Source organism: Microcaecilia unicolor, chromosome 8, assembly GCF_901765095.1.
Source record: "Microcaecilia unicolor chromosome 8, aMicUni1.1, whole genome shotgun sequence".
Lineage (NCBI taxonomy): Eukaryota > Metazoa > Chordata > Amphibia > Gymnophiona > Siphonopidae > Microcaecilia > Microcaecilia unicolor.
In genome coordinates this window covers 245467566-245483956 of record NC_044038.1, presented here as the reverse complement: position 1 = coordinate 245483956, position 16391 = coordinate 245467566, and the positions used below count along the sequence as shown (strand labels likewise).

Here is a 16391-nt window from a genome sequence, read left to right as displayed (position 1 = left end):
TCCATCCAGTCTGCCCAACAAGATAAACTCATATGTGCTACTTTTTGTGTATACTTACCTTGATTTGTACCTGTCCTTTTCAGGGTACAGACCGTATAAGTCTGCCCACCCCGCCTCCCAACCACCAGCCCCGCCTCCCACCACCGGTTCTGGCACAGACCGTATAAGTCTGCCCAGCACCATCCCCACCTCCCAACCACCAGTCCCGCCTCCCACCACCAGCTCTGGCATAGACCTTATAAGTCTGCACAGCACTATTCCTGCCTCCCGCCACCGGCTCTGCCACCCAATCTCGGCTAGCTCCTTAGGATCCATTCCTTCTGAACAGGATTCCTTTATGTTTATCCCACGCATGTTTGAATTCCGTTACCGTTTTCATTTCCACCACCTCCCGCGGGAGGGCATTCCAAGCATCCACTACTCTCTCCGTGAAAAAATATTTCCTGACATTTTTCTTGAGTCTGCCCCCCTTCAATCTCATTTCATGTCTTCTCGTTCTACCGCCTTCGCATCTCCGGAAAAGGTTCGTTTGCGGATTAATACCTTTTAAATATTTGAACGTCTGTATCATATCACCCCTGTTTCTCCTTTCCTCCAGAGTATACATGTTCAGGTCAGCAAGTCTCTCCTCATAAATCTTGTAACGCAAATCCCATACCATTCTCATAGCATTTCTTTGCACCGCTTCAATTCTTTTTACATTCTTAGCAAGATACGGCCTCCAAAACTGAACACAATACTCCAGGTGGGGCCTCACCAATGATTTATACAGGGGCATCAACACCCCCTTTCTTCTGCTGGTCACACCTCTCTCTATACAGCCTAACAACCTTCTAGCTACAGCCACCGCCTTGTCACACTGTTTTGTTGCCTTCAAATCCTCAGATGCTATCACCCCAAGATCCCTCTCCCCGCCTGTACTTATCAGACTCTCCCCGCCTACACATACGTCTCCCGTGGATTTCTATTCCCTAAGTGCATCACTTTGCATTTCTTCGCATTGAATTTTAATTGCCAAACCTTAGACCATTCTTCTAGCTTCCGTAGGTCCTTTTTCATGTTATTCACTCCCTCCGGGGTGTCCACTCTGTTACAGATTTTAGTATCATCTGCAAATAGGCAAACTTTACCTTCTAACCCTTCAGCAATGTCACTCACAAATATATTGAACAGAATCGGCCCCAGCACCGATCCTTGAGGCACTCCACTACTCACCTTTCCCTCCTCCGAGCGAATTCCATTCACCATCACCCTCTGGCGTCTGTCCGTCAACCAGTTCCTAATCCAGTTCACCACTTTGGGTCCTATCTTCAGCCCATCCAGTTTATTTAAGAGCCTCCTGTGGGGAACCGTGTCAAAAGCTTTGCTGAAATCTAAGTAGATTACGTCCATAGGTCGTCCCTGATTCAATTCTCCTGTCACCCAATCAAAGAATTCAATGAGATTCATTTGGCACGATTTCCCTTTGGTAAAACCATGTTGTCTCGGATCTTGCAACTATTGGCTTCCAGGAAATTCACTATCCTTTCCTTCAGCATCGCTTCCATTACTTTTCCAATAACCGAAGTGAGGCTTACCGGCCTGTAGTTTCCAAGCTTCTTCCCTATCACCACTTTTGTGAAGAGGGACCACCTCCGCCGTTCTCCAATCCCTCGGAACCTCTCCCGTCTGCAAGGATATATTAAACAAATCTTTAAGAGGACCCGCCAGAACCTCTCTGAGCTCCCTCAATATCCTAGGGTGGATCCCATCCAGTCCCATGGCTTTGTCCACCTTTAGCTTTTCAAGTTGTTCATACACGCTGTCTTCCATGAACGGTGCTCTATCCACTTCAATCTCATTAGTACTTTTTCCAGTCCATCGCGGTCCTTCTCCAGGATTTTCTTCTGTGAAAACAGAACGGAAGTATCTATTTAGCAAATTTGCTTTTTCTTCATCATTATCCACATAGCGGTTCGCAGTATCTTTTAGTCTCACAATTCCCTTTTTAGTCATTCTCCTTTCACTAATATACCTGAAGAAAATTTTGCCACCCCTTCTTACATTTCTAGCCATTTGTTCTTCCGTTTGCGCTTTCGCCAGGACATATCTCTCTCTTGGCTTCTTTCAGTTCATCCAGTATTCTCCTCGTGTTCCTTTTCTGAGTTTTTTTTGTATTTCTGGAACGCCAACTCTTTAGCCTTTATTTTCTCAGCCACTTGCTTGGAGAACCATATCGGTTTCCCTTTTTCTCTTGCTTTTATTTACTTTCCTTACATAAAGTTCTTGGCCCTATTTATAGCTTCTTTCAGCCTGGACCACTGTCCTGCCACTTCTTGTATTTCCTCCCAGCCCATCATCTCATCTCCTTCCTCAGGTATTCCCCCATTTTACTAAAGTCAGCATGCTTGAAGTCCAGGACTTGAGTTTTGAGTGTCCGCTCTCCACTTTAGCTGTTATATCAAACCAAACCGTTTGATGGTCACTGCTGCCCAGGTGGGCTCCCACTCGGATATTGACATGCTATCCCCATTTTTGAGCACCAGATCCAGCGTCACTCCCTCCCTCGTGGGTTCCGTCACCATTTGTCTGAGCAAAACACTTTGGAAAGCATCCACGATCTCTCTACTTCTTTCCGATTCCGCAGATGGAACCTTCCAGTCCACATCCGGCAGATTGAATCTCCCAGCAAGAGCACCTCTCTTTGTTTCCCCAACATTTGAATATCTGCGATCAGGTCTTTATCTAATTCTTGCAATTGTGTCTGAGGTCTGTAAACAACCACCTACGTGGACAGAGGTTCTATTATCTCTTTTTAAGGTGATCCATATCGCTTCTTCCTTTCCCTAGGTCCCTGTCATTTCGGTTGCCGTGATATCATTCTCACATATAGAGCTACCTCCTCCACCTTACGACCCTCTCTATTCTTCCTAAATAGATTATAGCGTGGTATGTTTGCATCCCATTCATGGGAACCATTTAGCCACGTCTCTGTGATTGCAACAATGTCTAAGTCTGCCTCCAACATCAGGGCTTGAAGGTCATGAACTTTATTGCTTAGACTGCGAGCATTTGTGGCCATCGCTTTCCATGTACATTTCCTGGTATGTGCTTCAACATTTGTGATTTGGGGTTGTCTTTTTTCTTTGGGTACCTTCATATCCTTTTGTTCCAACTTCATTTCTTTCTCTTCTGCCTCAGTTCTATTTTCAGGATCATCGCCATACTGTAATGGAGCAAAAGAATTCTGTAGGGGCAACACTTGTGAGGGCAGATGTTTTTGTCTCACATAACGAAGTCTGCCTGAGCCTACCATGAACCATCTATTCTTAGGTAGTTTTATTCTTTGAGGCAGTGGTGAGAAGTTGGGTAAAACAATATCAATAGCAAATAGGATCAAAGGAGACTACTAATTGACACCCATTCCAAAAAAGTATTTAATGTAAACAAGCTGATAGTTTTAAAAAATTGAGGAAAAGGATCTCAGAAACCTGACACTTTTCATCGATCCTGAATGCCCCCCCCCCCAAGCAATTCCATGTGCACTTTTTAGTAGTGAATATTTTTTAGAATTTCACTCAATTGTATATTAAAGTGACATTTTCAATCAGAGCAGCTTAAAATTGAATAGCCTGCACTTGGCTTTTAATTCCCATCAGGTCCCATTTCACCGTTCACAGACAGGCTCTTTTAGTTATGTGATGTCCAAATTGACAACTCTTATGCAAAATAATCTCCTGTCTTTCCAGCGAACATGAGACTGTTATACTACATGGACAGAGATGACTTCAGTTGCTCTCAACCCACAATAGCTTTGCCTTAATGACAGTGTGTTGGCTTGTGACCTTCCCTCTGTTTTGATAGATTTTTTCAGGAGGGGTTGGGGGTTTCTTTTGGGGGGGGGGGGGGAGGTTGGGATTTTGAACACTGGAATTGTAGCTTTTGATATAGCTCATGCTGAAGAATCACAGTGTATTGCAGTCTTCACATTTACAGTTTCACATTTGCATTTTTTTTGGTCAATGCATACTGGGTATATTACTCTTATACTTACAGATTTGGACTATTGAAAGAGGTTGTCTATCAGTCTTCCTGCTAATTACATTTGATAATTGCAGTTGATTCAAAATATGATCACCCATCTGTGGAGGAGTGGCCTAGTGGTTAGGGTGGTGGACTTTGGTCCTGGGGAACTGAGGAACTGAGTTTGATTCCCACTTCAGGCACAGGCAGCTCCTTGTGACTCTGGGCAAGTCACTTAACCCTCCATTGCTCCATGTAAGCCGCATTGAGCCTGCCATGAGTGGGAAAGCGCGGGGTACAAATGTAATAAAAATAAAATAAAATCTTACTGCTTGTGGTAATTGAAGAGCAGCATATCGCTCCATTTTTTAATGAGCTTGTACTGGCTGCCTCTACTGTTTAAAATTAAGTTCAAAGTGCTGTCTTTAGTGCATCAGGCTATTCATGATATAGTGCCTGGTGTCTCTAGGCTATGGTTTTCAAGAGTGCTGGCCAGGGAGATCTTTGAGATCTAAAATCTCCCCCTCCCCACCTTCTTTATTAATGTATATTAAAACATTAAAGAAAATCTGAAACGAGATCGTATTCAAGAATGATATCACGTAAACTAAAGTTAAATTACAGACCACATTACAGAATTCACTAGTTAGCCATCTGGGCTTAGGAAAAACTTAACATAACAGTATTACATAATGCCATCCATTATAACATCTCCAAAAAAGAAAAACAATGCCTTTGGAAGATCGGATAAGTCTGGCAAACTGACAGTGAATAATCAAGAGACTGTTCGTTTATTTTCCTGGGCAGCCCTGTGGTTGTAGAATTTGCTACTTTTATAGCTGAGGAGATGCTGGTTATTTGAGATTTTGAAAAGTTTGAAGACCTTGTTCTTTACAGAGGTATTTGGAACTTGCTTATGAGAAGCTTTGGAGAGTAGTACTTTAAAACTGGGGTTTACGTTTTTTTTTTAAATACTTGAATTAGTGCCATTTTTAGTTTTTTTGTGTGTGTTGTCTGTTTTATATATGATTATGTAATCAAAAGTTTATTTGGATGAGATTGAGGGTGTTTGAAGGGTTAATGAAGAAGGTGGTTAAATAAGATGAAGTTAAGAAGAAATAAAATATTCACAAGGAGCAAAGCCTGATGCTATATAGATCTATAGCAAAAGGTCAGGAAGTATTTTTTCACGGAGAGGGTGGTGAACGCTTGGAATGCCCTCCCGCGGGAGGTGGTGGAGATGAAAACGGTAACGGAGTTCAAACATGCATTGGATATGCATAGAGGAATCCTGTGCAGAAAGAATGGATCCTCAGAAGCTTAGCTGAAATTGGGTGGCGGAGCAGGTGGGGGGAAGAGGGGGTGGTGGTTGGGAAGCGAGGATAGGGGAGGGCAGACTTATACGGTCTGTACCAGAGCTGGTGATGGGAGGCGGGACTGGTGGTTGGGAGGCGGGAAATACTGCTGGGCAGACTTATATGGTCTGTGCCCTGAAAAGGACAGGTACAAATTCAATTCAAAGTAAGGTATACACATATGACATTTCGTCCTTTAGATTGTAAGCTCTTCTGAGCAGGGACCGTCCTTATTCGTTAATTTGTACAGTGCTGCGTAACCCTAGTAGCGCTCTAGAAATGTTAAGTAGTAGTAGTAGTATATGAGTTTGTCTTGGGCAGACTGGATGGACCATGCAGGTCTTTTTCTGCCGTCATCTACTATATGTCTAGATCGATGCACCTCAGCTCAATCCTTGGTGCACATCTAGCCAATTAGGTTTGCAGAATGAATGAGAGAGATTTGCTTACCAGTAGGCAGTGCATGCAAATTTCTCATGCATATTCACTGTGGATATCCTGAAAACCTGACTGGCTGGGTGTGTCCTGAGGACTGGGTTGAGAAGTGCTGATGTAGTTGTCAGAAGCTGTCATGTCGACTGTCATTTTGTCCCTTGCCTCTATAACATAGATAGGAGATCTTTATGTTGTGGTACTATTATTAGCCTCAAAATATGTAATGTGATCATATAGATTCTGCAGAAGTCTGATGCTTTCTCTTTGAATCCAGTTACTCAGTGGATCTTTCTCATGCTGTGAGATCACAGATATAGTAATTTCTTGTTTTTGTTGCAGTGCTCTCACAGACAATTTGATAAGTCCATTGGAAGTGAAAATTGAAGAGTGGAAAAAAATAGCTAACCAGCTGGACAAAGACCATACCAAAGGTAACATGACAGGAATTGGGAGAGTTGCCCATAGAATCAGAGTTGACTGATTCTAATATATTTTATTTGTGCTTGGTTTAAAATTACAACATCCATAATTCAAATCACACAGAGTTTACCAACACAAAACAAGAATTTTATGATCTGCAGTATAGAGAAACTAGTACAAAAGGCCCGTTTCTGACAGAAATGAAACGGGCGCTAGCACGGTTTTCCTCGGAGTATGTGTGTTTGAGAGAGTGTTTGTGAGAGTGAATGTGCGAGAGAGAGAGAATGCGCGAGTGTGTGTGTGACAGAGTGAGTAAGACTGGGTGCGAGTGCGTGTGTGAGAATGAGAGTGTGTGTCAGGTTCGTCCCCCTCCCTCCCTCTGAGTTTCAGAGTCGTCCCCCCCTCCCTCCAAGTTTAAGAGTCGTCCCCCCTCCCTCTTTCCGAGTTTCTGGGTCGTCCCCCCCCTTCCTCGGAGTGTGTATGTTTGAGAGAGTGTGTGTGTGAGAGAGAGTGAATGTGCGAGTGTGTGTGTGACAGAGAGAGTGAGATTGGGTGCGAGTGTGTGTGTGTGAATGAGAGTGTGTGTCAGGGTTGTCCCCCTCCCTCCGTGTTTCAGGGTCATCCCCCCCTTCCTCCCTCCGAGTTTCAGGGTCGTCCCCCTCCCTCCCTCCGAGTTTCAGGGTGGTCTCCCTTCCAGTTTCAGGGTCTTCCTCCCTCCCTCCTTCCCTCCCAGTTTCAGGGCCCCTCGCTACTACTCACGCGGTGGGTGATTTTGTAGTCCAGGGAGCATATGTCATTTATGATAGGGCACTCATTTTTGCGAATACAGGTCTCTGCAATTGGGGCTAACCCTAGGTTTTCTTGTTTCACCCATGCCCTTATGAGTTCTGACTTGTTTACCACCAATTTTTTTATTTATGTAGGCTATCGGAATTGGCAGATAGGAGTGTGGGCTATAGTCAGTGTGATTGACAGTTATAAACTGTCATTTTATGGTGTGTAGGTTTTTGTGGTGTCATTTTGGGGGCTTTCTATCAAGAGAGTGGGGAAATAACAAACTATATAATCTAAGAAAATGAAAAGCTTCCTGTATCAACCGAAAGCCTCGCTACAAGAGCACTCCAACACACTGCCCACGGCGGGTTCTTACCACTTGATAGCGCCTGATTGCCGGGTGGAGATCCATGGTGCGGAGGAACGGTCCAGCGCCGCAGAATGATTCTAACAGTAAGAGCTAGAGTGAGGAAGCCCGGCTCCAGCTAACACACCGGATAAATGCTCCTCCTGTTCCCCCTTAGGCTCGCGCTCTCTCAGGGTGGGGGGGGGGAAGGGGCCACCACAGCCCCAGCTCGCGTTTCCTGCTACAGCAAGAACGCGTAAGTGCCTCGCGTATGCTGGATATTCTCTATGACGCCTCCTTTTTTTCACTGACAGCATCAGCTACTCCCTCCAGGAGGCGGCCTATGTGAGCTCCATTTCTGTCAGCTTGAGCTAAGTTCTGCCATTCCAGTCTCTTCATCTGTGTTCGTGTCAGCATTAGTGCAACTGACTACAGTATTTTCACTGTACCAACTATAGTGCGCGCGATCGAGAAGTTAGGCAGTGTCAGCTAATCCTGGACCAGCTTTTGCAACTTTTCCCGCAACTGTTTTAAACATCATAATGGGTCCAGTGACGTCAGCCTGACTTCGGAGCCTAGCTCAGCAACTCCAAAGGAGCCACGGACACAGGCAGCTACATTAGAACGTTGGCGGTGAGAATTTTTATATTGGATGATTAAACGATCACTCTGCATTTTTACTAAATAGCGATTAGATAATGAAAATGTTTGTAGGGCAGCTGATGTTTGGTCATGAAGAAATAACTGCTGCAACAGAGTTGTCAGTTGCTTCAGCATCTTTTCAAGTTTAAAACCCACTAGGACTTTTTGGTAGACAGCAAATTGCTTGCACTCACCCAGGTGCCTAAAGAAACCAGCCAGTAAAAGGTAAAATAGTCCTTCATGTTTTCAAACCACATGTGGCATGGAAGGTCATTGGTGAGAGAAAAACACAGAAACAGAAAAATGAAGGCAGATAAAAGACCATACAGAGGTGTATTTTCAAAGCACTTAGACTTACAAAGTTACATAGTAACCTGTGGAAACTTTGTAAGTCTTAAGTGCTTCGAAAATGAGCCCCATAGTGTACCCAGTTTGCCCATCCATTCCATCTACTATCTCTTTGAGATCCTATCTATTTGTCACAAGCTTTTTTGAATTCAGGTACAGTCTTTATCTACACCACCTCTACCGAGAGGCTGTTTCACAGATTCACCACCCTATCTGTGAAAATATTTCCTCAGGTTACATCTGAATTTGTTCCCTTTCACCTTCATTCTATGCTCCGTTATTCCAGGAAACATTCTAAGCTTGACAGACAAGCAGGGTGGCTTGGTGCTGGGAAGATCACTGCACACTAAAATAAGTTAAATCTGACCATCAGCTGTGGAGAACCACAAAGAACGCTGAACTCTTTGTGCTGAAGGTGATGCACGAACCTCTTTGGTTGGGGAGCCCATTGCACAGATTCACTTGCCCAGGGTTGGTGGTCACCTTGGGGAGGCTTCCTGGTTGATCAGCTACTTGGAGATGAGAGCAGTCCGTCTGGCTTTATGGTGCTTCCTTCCCCCACGAGAGGGAAAGCAGTTTGAGTGCTGTCTGAAAAATGCCACGGTGGTGACATATATCAACAGACAAGGAAGATCAGGAGTATAGCAGTTGCCTTGGAAGCAATCTTGTTGAGCAGCTGAGTGGAGCAGCATCTGCTATATACACTGCCAATAAGTCCTAGGAGTTGAAAAATGTACAGGCAGATTCCTGAGCTGCAATGCTCCTGCCTCAGGGGAAAAGGAGCGGAGCCTAAAGGGGTTTTAGCTGGTCAAGGATTGCTGGGGATTCCTGTATTGTGACCTGATCATGTCCAGCTTGAATGAGTTGTGTGCCCTTTTCTTGTGCAGGAGAGAAAGAGGCTCAAGGGACATCAAAGCATAGGTACAACACTAGTTGGGAGCCTCTGTCTACCCGCCCTGGTCACCGATTGGTGGAACACTTTGGTAGGTGGCACGCCATCTATTCTTGGTGATCTTGGTGGCCTTGAATGCTTGGTGGTCTGGTATGCTTCCTGGAGGATTCCAATCCTTTCTAGTTTGACGTGGCCCTTGAGAGACATTATCTGAGACATAGAGGGTACTCCCAACCAGTGATAGATGCTTTGCTTTATTATTATTTGGATTTGGTGGGATACCGGTGCCAGAAATGGTATTCGAAGCTGACGAGTCGGAGAAACTTAATGAATTCTCTGTAAACCTGGAGGATGTAATGGAGCAGTTCTACAAACTGAAGAGTAGCAAATCTCCTGGACCAGATGGTATTCATCCCAGAGTACTGATAGAACTGAAAAATGAGCTTGTGGAGCTATTGTTAGTAATATGTAATTTATGCCTAAAATTGAGTGTGGTACCGGAAGATTGGAGGGTGGCCAATGTAATGGTGATTTTTAAAAAAGGATCCAGAGGAGATCCAGGAAATTATAGACCGGTGAGTCTGACGTCTGTGTCGGGCAAAATGGTAGAGACTATTATTAAGAACAAAATTACAGAGCATATTAAAAAGCATGGATTAATGAGACAAAGTCAAGATGGATTTAGTGAAGGGAAATCTTGCCTCACCAATTTGCTACATTTCTTTGAAGCGGTGAACAAACATGTGGATAAAGGTGAGCCGGTTGATATTGTGTATCTGGATTTTCAGAAGGCGTTTGACAAAGTACCTCATGAAAGACTACAGAGGAAATTAGAGAGGCATAGGATAGGAGGTAGTGCTCTATTGTGGATTAAAAACTAGTTAAAAGATATAAAACAGAGAGTAGGGTTAAATGGTTAGTATTCTCAATGGAGAAGGGTAGTTAGCGGGGGTCCCCAGGGGTCTGTGCTGGGACCGCTGCTTTTTAACATTTATAAATGACCTAGAGATGGGAGTAACTAGTGAAGTTATTAAATTTGCTGATGACACAAAGTTATTCAAAGTCATTAAATCGCAGGATCATTGTGAAAAATTACAAGAGGACCCTTGCGAGACTGGGAGACTGGGCGTCTAAATGGCAGATGACGTTTAATGTGAGCAAGTGCAAAGTGATGCATGTGGGAAAGAGGAACCCGAATTATAGCTACGTCATGCAAGGTTCCACGTTAGGAGTCGTAGACCAAGAAAGGGATAGGTGTCGTCGTCGATGATCCATTGAAACCACCTGCGCAGTGTGCTGCTGCGTCTAAGATAGCAAATGGAATGTTAGGTATTATTAGGAAAGGAATGGAAAACAAAAATGAGGATGCTATAATGCCTTTGTATCGCTCCATGGTGCGACCACACCTCGATTATTGTGTTAATTTCTGGTTGCCGCATCTCAAAAAAGATATAGTGGAATTAGAAAAGGTGCAAAGAAGGGCGACGAAAATGATAAAGGGGATGGGACGACTTCCCTATGAGGAAAGGCTAAAGCGGCTAGGGCTCTTCAGCTTGGAGAAAAGGCGGCTGAGGGGAGATATGATTGAGGTCTATAAAATAATGAGTGAAGTTGAACGGATAGATGTGAAGCGTCTGTTTAAGCTTTCCAAAAATAGTAGGACTAGGGGGCATGCGATGAAGCTACAATGTAGTAAATTTAAAACGATTCAGAGAACATTTTTCTTCACTCAATGTGTAATTAAACAATGGAATTCGTTGCTAGGGAAAGGGAAATGGGACTTGATATACTGCCTTTCTGTGGTATTTTGCAACTACATTCAAAGTGGTTTACATATATACAGGTACTTATTTTGTACCTGGGGCAATGGAAGGTTAAGTGACTTGCTCACAGTCACAAGGAGCTGCAGTGGGAATCGAACTCAGTTCCCCAGGATCAAAGTCCGCTGCACTAACCACTAGGCTACTCCTAGTGGTTAGTGCAGCGGTTAGCTTAGCAAAGTTTGAAAAAGGTTTGGACGGCTTCCTAAAGTCCATAGACCGTTATTAAATTGGACTTGGGGAAAATCCACTACTTCTGGGATAAGCAGTATAAAATGTTTTGTACTTTTTTGGGGATATTGCCAGGTATTTGTGACCTGGATTGGCCACTGTTGGAAACAGGATGCTGGGCTTGATGGTCTTTCCCAGTATGGCAATACTTACGTACTTATGTACAGTAGCTTCCTCATGTGTGTCTCAATAGCAGACTATGGACTTTCCTCCAGGAACTTGTCCAAACCTTTTTTTTTTTTTTTTAACCCAGATATGCTAACCATTGTTTCCACATCCGGCAAAGAGTTCCAGACCTTTATTATTTGTTGAGTGAAAAAAATATTTCCTCCTATTTGTTTTTAAAATATTTCCATGTAACTTGAGTGTCCCCTAGTTTTCCTACTTCGGAATGAGTAAAAAATCGAGATTGCTTCTACTTGTTCTATACCACTCAGGATTTTGTAGACCTCAATCATATCTCCCCTCTTTTCTAAGCTGAAGAGCCCTAACATTTTTAGTCTTTCCTCATACAGGAGGAGTTCCATCCCCTTTATCATTTTGGTCACTCTTCTTTAAACCTTTTCTAATTTGCTATATCTTTTTTGAGATACAGCGACCAGAGCTAAATGTAATTGAGGTTGCTCCATGGAGCCATACAGAGGCATTATAGTATTTTTGGTCTTACTTTACCCTCCCTTTCCTAATAATTCCTAGCATCCTGTACTTTTTTTGTCTGCTGCTGTACATTAAGATTATTTTAGCATATTATCTAAAACAACACCTAGATCTTTTTCTTGGGTGCTGACCTCCTAAGGTGGACCCTAGCATCAGGTAACGATTATTTAGATCATTCTTTCGAATGTGTATCACTTGCATTTGTCCACATTAAATTTCATCTGCCATTTGGACACCCAGTCTTCCAGTTTCCTCAGGTCTTCCTGTAATTGTTCACAGTTCGCTTGTGTTTTAACAACCTTGACTAGTTTTGTCATCTGCAAATTTAATCACTTCACTCATAGTTCCAATTTCTATATCATAAATGTGTTAAATGGCATTTCACTTTTTCACACTCCTCTGTTCAGAGGAATGACCATTTTACCCTACCCTCTGTTTTCTGTTCAATAATCAATTCCTAATCCACACCAGACCATTGTCTCCTATCCCATAACTCTCTAATTTTCTCAGAATTCTCTTATGAGGATCTTTATCAAAAGCTTTCTGGAAATCTAGATACACATCATCAACCTGCTCACCTTTATCCTGTCATTAACATCACCCATAGTACCTGAAGATTGGAGGGTGGCCAATGTCAATGCCAATTTTTTAAAAAACGTTCTGGGGTGATCCAGGAAATTAAAGACAGGCAAGCCTGAAGTCAGTGTGGGGTAAAATAGTAGAAACTATTCTGAAGAATAAAACTAAGGAACACAAACAAACATGATTTAATGGGACAGAGTCAGCATGGGTTCAGCCAAGGGAAGTCTTGCCTCAACAATTTGCTTCATTTCTTTGAAGGCATGAATAAACATGTGGTTATATATTACTAACAGCAGATCAGCAGTTTCATGCTTGTTTTGAGTACCCTGGGTATATTTAATAGAGTCCAGATGATTTACTACTCTTTAATTTGTTGATTTAGCTAGGTACATTTTCCAGGTTCACCAAGATTTTTCTGTTCCTGCATCATCACCCTTGAAAACCATTTCCTTTACAGGTAGATCTTACATCATCTTCTGTAAAGACAAAGAAGTCATTCTGTTTCTCTGCTGCGGCCTTGTCCTCACTGAGTGCCCCTTTTGGTCATTTGTGGTCCAATGGTCCCATGGATTATCTCGCAGGCTTTCTGCTTCTGATGTACCTGAAAAAGTTGTTACTGTGAGTTTTAGCCTCTGTGACAAGTTTCTCTTCATATTCTGTTTTAGCCTTCTTTATTAATGCTTTGCATCTGATTTCGCAAAAAACACCAAAAAAGCAAAACAGCGAAGATGACTAACAAAAACAAAAATAATCAAAAATTAAAAACAAGAAAAAAAATCAAATTTGTATATAAAAATACAAATGCATAAAAAAAAAATAATAAAAAAATATGAAAAAGACACTTGTTTATTAAAAAATTAAAACACTTTATTAACCCTGCTATCCTTTGGTTAATAAAGTGTTTTAATTTTTTAATAAACAAGTGTCGTCTTTTTCATATTTTTTTATAATTTTTTATGCATTTGTATTTTTAAATACAAATTTGATTTTTTCTTGTTTTTAATTTTTGATTATTTTTGTTTTTGTTAGTCATCTTCGCTGTTTTTTTTTTTTTTTTGCATCTGATTTGCCAGTGCTTTTGCTGCTGCTTATTTTCTTCATTTGGGTCCTTTTTCTATTCTTTGAAGAACATTCTTTTGGCTGTAATGGCCTCTTTTACTTCACCTTTTAACCATGCTGGCTGTTTTCTCTTCTTTCCAGCTTTGTAAATTCATGGAATGCATCTGGTCTGGGCTTCTAAGATGGTATTTTTGAACAATATCCATGCCTGATTAGTGTCCTAACCTTTGCAGCTAATTCTTTTTAACCATTGCCCTTATTTTATTATAGTCACCCTTTCGAAAATTAAATTCAGCTACAGTTGATTTTCTTTGTGGCTTCATCCCAGATAGTAGCTCAAACTTAATCATGTTAGGATCGGATCACTGTTTCCCAGAGGACCCAACACCGTTACCTCTCGTACCATGCCCTGAACATCACCAAGGACTAGATCTAAAGTGGCTTCCTCTCTTGTCAGTTTCTGGACCAGTTGCTCCATGAAGCAATCATTTATTGCATCTAGAAATTTTATCTCCCTGACACTCCCTGATGTATTATTTATCCAGTCAATATTGGGGTAATTGAAATCACTCAGTGCTCAAGAAAAAATCACCTCTCTTCTATTAAGGGTGCTCCTGGTTGCCTTGCAATCCCCCTAAAAATTTGGAGAAAAAAGACCTCAGACATAACAGGACTTTAAAACATACAGCCACAGCTGATAATAGTGAAAAGCTCCCCTTCAATCACTGGTCAAAGAAAAAAAACTCCACAAACAGAATAGATTGCAAACAACCGTCAGGTACACCACATAAGTACATAAGTAATGCCACACTGGGAAAAGACCAAGGGTCCATCGAGCCCAGCATCCTGTCCACGACAGCGGCCAATCCAGGCCAAGGGCACCTGGCGAGCTTCCCAAACGTTCAAACATTCTATACATATTATTCCTGGAATTGTGGATTTTTCCCAAGTCCATTTAGTAGTGGTTTATGGACTTGTCCTTTAGGAAACCGTCTAACCCCTTTTAAAAAAATTTTTCTTTATTAACATTTTATAATATATCACAAAACAATGTGATTAAGAAATCAGCATTCATTTTACAAGAAAATTAAATACAATAAGGAAAAATAATAATAACAGCCTTTCCGTCCACAAATAAAGAAAAACTGATTCTAAGATTTTAAGAATCTAACGATAAGGACAATTATAAATCTCACAGTTGCTACCTCTGTATTTAGACCCCAGCCTGCTATTTGGGAGGACATACAACAATCACATCAACTCTAGCATCAAGAAAATCTTTAAGCTGTTTAGGGTCCATATACTGAAATTGCTTACCCTCAAGCATTACATTACAAATACAAGGAAAATGTAATACAAAATTTGCTCTCATAGCTTCTACTCTGGGGCGCAGTTCTAAAAAAAGCCCTGCACCGCATCTCTGTAGGCTTAGAAAGATCTGGAAAAATCCTAACTTTTGAGCCCAAAAACAGATTTTCTAAGTGTCTTAGGAAAAGTCTTAATACAGCGTTCCGATCTGGCTCCAGCACAAAAGTGACCAGCGTAGTTGTCCTTTGGGTAATCACATCCAGCAAATTTTCTAGGAAAGAAGTAAGGTTCATTTCTTCACCCATCACGGGGGGTGGGGGGGGGGGGGGAGGGGGTCCTACCGTCCCCTTAAAATTCCAGATGTAATAAGCACGTGTAATGGGAGGTAATGAGTCTTTGTCCATTCCTAAAACTTCAATCATATATTTTTTCACCATTTCTAAAGGAGAAATTAACGGAGATTTGGGGAAATTGAGAAACCTAAGGTTAAGTCTTCTAGCCTGGTTCTCCAGGTATTCCAAACGTTTATGCAGAAAATTGTTATCCTTAACTAAAGCGGTTTCCAAAGTCCCCATTTCCTGAATTTTAACATCCACATTTTCCATTTTCAAGGATTGCTGTGCAGTCACTTTTGCCTGTATCAGAGCAGCTTCCAAGTACTTTCATAGTACTTTGCATACAGGATTGAATATTGTAGACCATATCCCACAGTGACTCAAGTGTCACAATGGCCGGTTTAGTTATACCACTTGCTGGTAAAGGGGTGTGGGGCTGAACCTCAGGACGAGAAAGTTTAGAAACTATATCTTGAGGCAGTACCTTTAAGGCTAATTGAGCTGATGTTTCTCGAACCTGGGATCCGCTCGCCGCTGCTTCAGGTCAGGTTGCACCCCTCCGGTATCCATCTCTGTTCGGGCTGCTGCAAACAATCCACTCCCTGGCTGGCATGGTGCCATGCGTTCCACGGGGCTCAAGGAATCCCCGTCGCCGCTTTCTATTGATGTCAATGCGTCAACAGTTGCAGAGGGGGTCGAAGTACCCAGAGGACCCGGTTGAGTCTTAGAGAACTGCAAGGTCGTTTGCTTCAACGATGATGAGGCTCCAGGAGCCGCGGGGTACTCCTTCACCTTTCCCCTCCGTTTCCCCATCGATATCGACGGGTCGAGGGCAACGAAAGAACCTTAAGACCAGAGCGACCTCTAAGAGCAAACACAGGTGCGTCTGTTTAGAGCGCCATCTTGGAATCGCACCGGAACCATCTTTTTATTTTGTCTAACCCCTTTTTAAACTCTGCTAAGCTAACCGCCTTCTCCACGTTCTCCGGCAACGAATTCCAGAGTTTAATTATGCGTTGGGTGAAGATACATTTTCTCCGATTTGTTTTAAATTTACTACACTGTAGTTTCATCGCATGCCCCCTAGTATTTTTGGAAAGCGTGAACAGACGCTTCACATCCATCTGTTCCACTCCACTCATTATTTTATATACCTCTATCATGTCTCCCCTCAGCCTTCTCTTC

The 16391-nt window shown here is 42.4% G+C and overlaps 1 protein-coding gene across 1 annotated transcript in view; it reads left to right on the top strand.

The window, feature by feature from the left end:
* Positions 1-16391, top strand: part of LOC115475687 (protein MTSS 2-like) — a 293373-nt gene that overhangs the window by 155370 nt on the left and 121612 nt on the right. Inside the window, exon 5 of the mRNA XM_030211609.1 lies at positions 6132-6223. Within this exon, the coding sequence (XP_030067469.1) occupies positions 6132-6223 (92 nt within the window). The remainder of the gene's footprint in view (positions 1-6131; positions 6224-16391) is intronic.